Genomic DNA, 9,382 nt, shown 5'->3' with positions numbered 1-9,382 from the left:
AGGACTGTCATTTTTGATTCCTTAGTGATGGATAGTGGCTGATGAAAAGATCCATAGCTGGCGTCCACGTGCTTATTAGGTATTTAATCTGAACCAGGCCAAACTATCACGTAACCATAACAACATACTTCACAAAGGATCATCAGGTGAAAATAAGACAAGTGCTATTAGATACAATTTGCCATCGGGAATAATCATATGGGTTTGTTCATATAGACCATATAACTACTGGATCGAACAGAGTTAATAGAAGGGACATGTTTTTTTTTCTTTTTTAGAAATCAAAGGGTGTAAGAAAAAGTCACATGATAATGGTGATAAATACAGTATGTGATACCTCCATTTTCCGACAGGTGGCGTCTTGTGCATACTTCTCTCTGTGGTGCCTGAAACTCGGTGAATAAAGTGATTAAAAACACATCTGTGAAATTTTGGACACGTATCACGTCTCCATAATTTGTTCAAATTCCCGCCGTTGAAAATTTAGGTTCAAATGTTGTATTCTAATTTTAATATAGCATGTATTTAATTTCCAAATCGCTCCTGGATGGAAGCTGTGTGATGACGTCAGACTCATTTGCATATTGCTCAGTATATCTCCTATGCTTGCGCAAAGGCGGGACACACTGCTGCAACGCGAAGCCTGGAGAAGTACAATTAGTCAATCAGTCCCAACTTTGGTAAGCACTGATATTCATATTAACTTTATGGTATTGGTCATATAAAAGTAGGATGCCTGATATCTGCTGAAATGCTGCCAGAATAGTGTAACTAACCTGAATTTATCCTTGCGAGAACATTCTAACCTGTACCATGCCAAGGACAAAAGGTGCGACTAGAAAGATGTTTGGATGGGTGCAACCTTTTTTCTTTTTTTTTTTTAAAGAAACATCTAACTAGTAAAATAGAAACGACTGGATATGTGTTATATTTGAGGTTCGTTGTGTAACACTAGCCATATCAGTCTATATCCTTTGTTCAGATTGTTTGTGGTGGCGATAGGCTACAGTCAATTGTCTAAGTCATGCGTAATAACATTTGAAAAGTGCCATTAGATAGATAGTATGTAATGACACGTATAGTCATGAATGGGCCTATTTGAGGGAGTCGCGGTACAATTTGGGAGCCTATCTTCGAAGGTAAAGCGGATCTGGGCGGTGGTTCTCCAGATTGCGCTGCCCAAGGGAGAGGCGAGTCTTAGACCAAACATGTGGAATTGACGTCTGATCAGCGTTGTAGACAAATATTTTTTAAATGCATATAATATGCAGTATCTTTATACTTTAACCGTTGATTTGAACGCATAGTTGGTTATGTGTGGCCAACCGCTTTTTCTCTTTTCGGCGTTCTCAACATGGGAACGCGTATTGTTATGTAAATGTTAATTTTGGGGAATATTAGGCGCCATTCATTGTGGGGTGCGGTTTTGTGCCCCTGTGTGTGACATGGTCCCTGAATTGGGTAACGGGATGTGAGGCAAATTGCACCAGGCTCTGCTTGAGGCGAACAAAAGAATTGCAGGCGCACTACTTGCACGTTTTGGTCACGTCCCTAGTTGCGCACTTGAGGAAAATATATTGTGGCTGCAGTACTGTCTGCGCATATGTTTAATTAAAACAATGCTTCTCGTTTTGACAGATTCTTCGCAATCATGTCTGACAAGCCAAATCTCGAGGAGGTCGCCAGCTTCGACAAGACCAAGCTGAAAAAGACCGAGACGCAGGAGAAGAATCCGCTGCCGACTAAAGAAAGTAAGGATACAGACATTTATGCAATAGTCTGACATTATGATATGACACATGAATACTATATTTAAAAAAAAAAATCTTAATAGACCTATCCCACTGGGCACACACTGGTTGAATCAACGTTGATTTCGATGAAATTGTTGAACCAATGTCTGCCCAGTGGGATGCATCATAAGAAGGCTACTGTAGGCCTACGGGTACTTCTATAGAATTTAATCCTACCTTTTCAATATTAACATTGTGTGTCTAAGCTACGCTACAGTAGACATGATAGGCCTAGGGTAAGTGAAAGACCATTTATGCCTCAAGGGTGTTGCCAGTGAGATTCTCATCACTGTTCTTTTTGTCTCTCTGTCTCTCTCTCTCTCTCTGTTCCCAGCCATTGAACAGGAGAAGCAGGCGTCGTCGTGAAGACCATCCCTCCGTCATGCACTGTACACCCCCTCCTCCTGCATTGCCTTCTTTTCACTCACTTCTTTTTAGCTGTATAACTTGTCAAGAGAAAACCGACCAACAACACAAAGCTGCACTGCGATGGATGACCATCCATGTCCAGGAGCTGACCCCGCCCCTCCTACCACCTCCACCAATAGAGGAGCAGGCCCTCGCCTAGCCAGGCCAGGAATGAGGAAGTACTACCAACCAACCAGGGGCGGTACGGTGAACGGTAGCAAAGTTGTCGGGTGTGGTGTCCAAACATCAACACGGGGTAGAGAGGGCTACAGGATGTGGGCGTGGCCTTGGATCTAGGAAGTTGCGTCTCTCGTTCGACATCCAATTTCCTGTGTGGCCTCTTGTCGACCTGGTAACACACGCCCCAACGGTCTCCGGCTTTTTATATTTTAGTTTCGGAAAAATGCAAAACCTTTTTTTGTTTTTACACTGGTAATATGATTAACATACCCATCGGTTAATACAAGTTTTCTGTCAGATATTTTTTTTATCGAACCAAGGATGAAAAAACATAATCCATCTAGTCTTGGGAGATACTCGCGTGGACTTTATTTACGTTGATGTTTTTAAAACGTTTATTGTACGGTGACCTTTTTTATCGATGTGATTTGGGATAAGCTTTTTGTGTTGCACCCTGTCTCTGAATTGTTTAATATTGTAAGGAAAAAAGATCATTACTGGAAATTAATTCCATGTGTTCTGCAGTCGATCAAATTATTTGGAGTTTTCTAAATTCCCAGCAGTCATGTTAATCTACCACATACCATTACCAATAATGGAAACAGTGAAATGTTGTAATAAAAAAACAATTTGTTTCTATGAAGTGAATTGCGACATGCTTTCTTTATCCATGCATTTTTTTAAATCTTAGTGGACCACCCACGTTCCTTATGTGTCAACTAAGGCCAAATCTCTGGTCTGCCGACTAACCCACATTTCGTGCTCTACACAACCCATGGGCGATGACCCTTGAACCTGCAATGCTATGAGGCTGTTTGCACTGGGAAAATCCACTCAAGAACCACAATATTTTGATTGATGTATTTTACAAATTTAACTAGACAAGTCGGTTGACAACAAATGGTTAATTACAATGACAGCCTACTAGGGAGCAGGTTAACAGCCCTGTTCAGGGGGCAGAACAACACATTTTTACTTTTGACAGCTCGGGGATTCGATCCAACAACCTTTCGGTTACTGGCCAATGCTTTAACTACTAGGTTACCTGCTGCCCCAATATCTTTGGGTATTTTACTCATTAGTCCACTGTTGATACAGTCCCAACATTTTTATGTCAGCAGTCAAGTTTTCAAAATGAATCAACGTGATGTGGCAGGTGACAATTTGCTTCTTGAAAATCCTATATCTGGAAAACTTGACTGCTGACATGCAAAATATTTGGGACTGTCAACAGTGAACTAATACACATATCTTTTTTTTAAAGAGAGTTTGAGTAAATGTACCCTTTTTAAAGGCATATCCAGGACATTTCAATTAAGAATGCAGTACTCTATTTCCAGAAAGATCCATGATGATTAAGGCCTTTTATGCCATGTGACATCTCAGACTCGGCATTGATTATTACACACATTCAGTATCAGCTCAGGCATTGTAGACACTTAGTTGAGAGAAAAAAGTAGTGGCTGCGTTCATATCTACTGTTATTCATGAAAGACACATAGAGTATTTATTTGTAAGCCATGTGAACAAGTGTGTACGGATGCACAAATATCTGTGGCACAGTGTAGATGTAAACTCTTGACAGAAGACTATTTTTTAAACGTTCAAAGAAATATAATAAGCTCATAATAAACGTGAGTAAGATTCACCTCTCAATTAGATTTTGTATGAGTTAGCAGTTCTTTGTCCTCGGTGGGGTCAATAGGGTGTTGCCGCTCTCTAAGTTGGGGATTTATTCAGCCCAACTCCCTTCAGCTTGAATTAGTGTTCCCCTGCTAAGCCTAATGGTATTATCATGACATCAGACACTCCACTTCCTGGAGATGGACAGACCGATGGCAAACATACTCACCTCCATCCATACACAACCCAGGCCTGTTCCACTTCCTTATCAATATAAAAAAGACAAGTTGCGGATTGGGCCTTTAATGAGGACACTGTTGGTATTGTATGTTGCGACTGCAATCAATTGCGATGACTGAAAATAATGAAATCTTGAGATGAATTCTGCAGTCTACTCTGTTGACATCTCTGTCCATCGGCCATATGCTAGTGAACAGAGAAAGAACACTGAGTACTGTATAAGGATTTCAATCCAGTCCTCATTCCGGCCTGCAGTGTCCACAAAAGATGTCCAAGACCTAACAGTAGGTTAATCACACGCCAGTGTAAGTAGATTGATGTTAAATCAGTTACTCTTAATAAGACATTCATCTGCTGCCCGGGCTGGACAAGGCTGACGACTCTTGAGACAGTCCGAGAGAGAGAGAGTAGGCCAGAGCCACAGCCTCATTCTCACGCCTCACGCTGCTCACATGCATGGGCACCGTGACCTCCCTGGATTAACCCCATAACTAACTAACTAACTCTCTCTCTCTCTCTCTCTCTCTCTGTGTGTGTCTCTCTCTCTCTTTCTCTCTTGTTCGTAGTCACCAACTGACCAACCCTATTGAAGGACGTTATTTACCAAGATGAATGTACTGCATAATAATCTGGAAGTAATATTAGCAATCCAATAGTGTGGTGACTCATATTGTATGTCTTAGTATGTGTATATGTGATGTGCCTATGTGCCTATGTGCATTTGGGCCGTGCATAATGAGGTGGGGGCGGAAAGGGGACAGGGCTGTGCATCGGGCCAGATGTGTCACCAGGGTGACTGAGGACGGGGCCGGGATGACCTACCCCATAACCCATGGTAACAACTGCATGGGACTGCTGCTGAGTAATTTCCTGGTGTGTTACTCTGATGCTTGTTGTGGATGATCACAGTGTCCTACCAAGCACATTCCATGGGTTTGCAGTCTAAATAGAAAAACCTTTATTGTTATTTCTGCCCATTTTAAAGCCACAATCTGGATTTATGTTTCATTCCAACTGCAGTCAATGGGTTGGGTAGTCTTATATATTTCATTGAAATGATCATTGAACAGCAGGAAATATCCCATATTGTTCATTTAAAGAGTTCTGCGAGAAAGAAATACACAGACAAACATTTAGGGCGCCCATCTAGAACGAGCTCATTCCATCTCTTAAATTCATCCCTCTCTCCACTGTGGATTTTGAAATCTGTGACCTCCTCCTTGGGTCCAGTTCCACAGAAGTCATCTATTGTTTGAAACTGGGCACAGATAGAGCGATGGCCACATTCATTGATGGATTGATAGATTGATTCATTAATGGTCCCATGTCTGCCTGCAGACATACCCTGCAGAAGCCAATGGGGGGCCGGTTAGCTCTTCACAGGTGGTTGCACAGGCTTGGTGCTCTTTAATGTCCGGGACAGCGGGCACTAAATAGATAAGTGAAGATGGGTGTGAGAGTGGGTGTCGATGCTCGGCAGCACAAGCGAACAGCACCTGCTGCTCTCTCTCAAGAGCAGTGTTGTTGTGCCATAGGCAGGCATAGCTACTTATTGGGGACTGTAGATGATATGTAGGCTACCAAATATGATTGTAGATGATGTGCAATAAAATGTGTTCAACTATGTCATATCATTGTGACATATTTGGCTGATTTGTGTTTACTAGCATTGACATGCTCCATTGACATAATGAAAAATAACAGACAATCTGTTTTTAATCGTACAATGATTGTTCATGGGATGCTTGATTTCTTTCTCCCCAAAGACAACACAAGACGTGTGTGGCAGAGACTCCAGACAATCAGGGACTATAAAGGGAAAGCCAGCCACACCGATGCCTTGCTCCCGGACGTGTTAAAAATCCTTCTTCCGCTTCGAGGAAAACAACACAGAGCCGCCGAAGAGGGCTCTCGGTGCTCACCAGGACTGTGTGCTCCTGTTCTCTGTGGCCGACGTAAGTCATTTAAGCGTGTTAACCCTATGCAAGGCTGACGGCCGAGACGGCATCCCAAGCTACGTCCTCAGAGCATGTGCAGACCAGCTGGCTGGAGTGTTTACGGACATATTCAATCTCTCCATACCCCAGTCTGTTGTCCCCACTGTGTTGTTCCTGTACCCAAGGAAGCAAAGGCAACTAAACTAAATTACTGTCGCCCCGGAGCACTCACTTCTGTCATCAAGTGCTTTGAAAGGCTAGTTGATGATCATATTACCTCCACCTTACCCGACACCCTAGACCCACTACAATTTGCACATCGCCCCAACAGATCCACGGACAAACCAATCGCCATTGCCCTGCAAACTGCCCTATCCCACCTGGACAAGAGGAATACCTATGTAAGAATGTGGTTCATTGACTACAGCTAAGCCTTCAACACCATAGTGCCCTCCAAGCTCATCACTTAGTTTAGGTCCCTGGGTCTGAACCCCTACCTGTGCAACTGAGTCCTGGACCTCCTGACAGGATGGTAGGCAGCAACTCTCCCACAGGGGTGAGTGCTCAGCCCCATCCTGTACACCCTGTTCAGCCATGACTGCGTAGCAAGGCACGACTCAAACTCAGTCATCAAGTTTTCTCACGACACAACAGTGGTAGGCCTGATTACCAACACCGATCAGACAGCCTACAGGGAGAAGGTGAGATCCCAGTGGAGAGGGTCAAAAGCTTCAAGTTCCTCTGCGTGCACATCGCTGACAACCACACAGACAGGAGGCTGAAGAAATGTGACTTGGCCCCTAAGACTCTCACAAACTTCTACAGATGCACCATTGAGAGCCTCCTGTCGGGCTGTATCACCGCCTGGTACGGCAATTGTACTGTCTGCAACTGTAGGGCTCTCCGGAGGGTGGTGCGTTCATCCCAACGCATCACCGGGGGCACACTGCCTACCTTCTAGAACATCTACAGCACCCTGTGTCACAGCAAGGCCAAAAACATAATGAAAGAGCTCAGCCACCCTAGCCATGGCCGGTACACCCCGCTAACATCTAAGGGGCAGAGACAGTACAGGTGCATAAAAGTTGGGACCGAGAGACTGAGTAACAGCTTCTATCTCCGGGCCATCAGACTGTTAAAAGTCTCCCCCAGTCGGCCTTCGCCCAGTACATGGCCCTGAACCTTAGTCACTGTTCTAACCAGCTACCACCCTGTGCACTAACCTGCACCTGAGAGAGTGCTGCCCTATGTACATAGAGTCATTGAACACTGGTAAATGTAATATTGTTTACATGTTGTTACGGTTACTAGGCAGCTCAGGAACATTCAATGTCGCCCTGGTAAGCAACTCCAGTCTTGTGTTTTAGGTTATTACTGTAACCTGCTGAAAGGTGAATTTGTCTCCCAGTGTCTGTTGGAAAGCAGGCTGAACCAGGTTTCCCTCTAGAATTTTGCCTGTGCTTAGCTCTATTCCGTTTCCTTTTATCATTATAAAAAACATCCTTGGTCCTTGCCTATGAAAAGCATACCCATAACATGATGCAGCCACCACCATGCTTAAAAATATGAAGAGTGGTACTGTTTTTTGTTGGATTTGCCCCAAACATAGTGCTTTGTATTCAGGACATAGAGTTAATTTCTTTGCCACATTTTTTGCAGTTTTACTTTAGTGCCTTATTGCAAACAGGATGCATGTTTTGGAATATTTATATTCTATACAGGTTTCCTTCTCTTCACTCTGTCAATTAGGTTAGTATTGTGGAGTTATTACAATGTTGTTGATCCATTCTCAATTGTCTCCTACCACAGCCATTAAACTCTGTAACTGTTTTCAAGTGACCTTTGGCTTCATGGTGAAATCCCTGGGCAGTTTCCCTCCTCTCCGGAAACTGAGTTAGGAAGGACGCCTCTCTCTTTGTAGTGACTGGGTGTATTGAAAATAACTTCACCACGTTCAAAGGGATATTCAATGTCTGCTTTCTTTTCTTTTTTTTTACCCATCTACCAATAGGTGCCATTTTTTGCTAGGTTGAATCTGGTCTTTGTGGTTGAATTTGTGTTTGAAATTCACTGCTCGACAGAGGGACATAACAGGTAATTGTATATGTGGGGTACAGAGATGAGGTCGTCATTTCAAAAATCAAGTTAAACACAATTTATTGTAAGTCCACGCAACTTATTATGTGACTTGTTAAGCACATTTTAAAACCTGGATGTATTCAGGCTTTGCCATAACAAAAGGGCTTACTTAATTGACTCAAGACATTTCATATTTACATTTTTAAGGAATTTGTCAACATTTTGAAATACATAATTCCACGTTGACATTATGGGGTATTGTGAGTAGGCCAGTGGCAAACAATCACAATTTAATATATTTTAAATTCAGGCTGTAACAACAAAAAAAATGTGGGAAAAGTCAAGGGGAGTGAATACTTTCTGAAGGCACTGTATGTATATACTGTATTCTAGTCATGGCTTGTCCTGTAAAACTATTTCTTTTAATTTTTTAGGGTTATGTGTGTATCGTTTTTTTCTGTGTTATTATCATTATTATTGCTAAGTATTACTGCACTGTTGGAGCTAGAAACACAAGCATTTCGCTGCACCTGCGCAAATCTGTGTACCCGACCAATTAACTTTGATTTGATTTGTCTGAGGCCTTTATCTTCTTATCGCCTCACCCAGACAGTATGTCTGAGCAAACAATCGTATGCCCAGTAGTTTGTATCAGTAATGACTCTGAAGTGGAAGTACACTGCATTCATCCAAAGACCTGACAGTAGCTCATATATCCATCTGCCAAGATACAGTGTGAACTGTTCTGCACTCCGCAAGACCTACGCCTACTTGTCTAGAGCGACTATTACCTGTATTACAACATCACTGTTTCATGTTTAACATGTCTCTTTCATAAAGATTGTGATTGAGCTGCAAGGTATTAGCCTTGATAAGAGCTTCAGTATGTAGGATGCCATCATGAGGTCGAAGGTCATGTTGGTTTGCGATCACAGGATGTGACTTCATACACCCTTTGAAGACATGTGAACTGCAGGGATCTGTCAGGAATCCTTGTCTTGCCAGGTGATAGGTATTTTCATCATGTGAATTCATGCAAAAAAAGGGAGGCAAGGCTATACAACCCCTTACAATGCAGTTGGGATATTGAGGCGTCACTGTTGTCAGCATTTATTACCCTCG

The 9,382-nt window shown here is 42.8% G+C and overlaps 1 protein-coding gene across 1 annotated transcript; it reads left to right on the top strand.

Moving 5' to 3' along the window:
* The first annotated feature begins 637 nt into the window (after window positions 1-637).
* Window positions 638-3,020, top strand: LOC100136027 (beta thymosin). The gene is made up of 3 exons (NM_001124350.1): window positions 638-680; window positions 1,639-1,751; window positions 2,128-3,020. The coding sequence occupies exons 2-3, from the start codon at window positions 1,652-1,654 to the stop codon at window positions 2,157-2,159; spliced, it is 132 nt and encodes a 43-aa protein (NP_001117822.1). The 5' UTR covers window positions 638-680; window positions 1,639-1,651; the 3' UTR covers window positions 2,160-3,020.
* Window positions 3,021-9,382: the final 6,362 nt, after the last annotated feature.

This window comes from Oncorhynchus mykiss, chromosome 18 (assembly GCF_013265735.2).
Source record: "Oncorhynchus mykiss isolate Arlee chromosome 18, USDA_OmykA_1.1, whole genome shotgun sequence".
Taxonomy (NCBI): domain Eukaryota; kingdom Metazoa; phylum Chordata; class Actinopteri; order Salmoniformes; family Salmonidae; genus Oncorhynchus; species Oncorhynchus mykiss.
The sequence above is the reverse complement of the archived record's forward strand: the minus strand, read 5'-3'. Positions and strand labels throughout refer to the sequence as shown.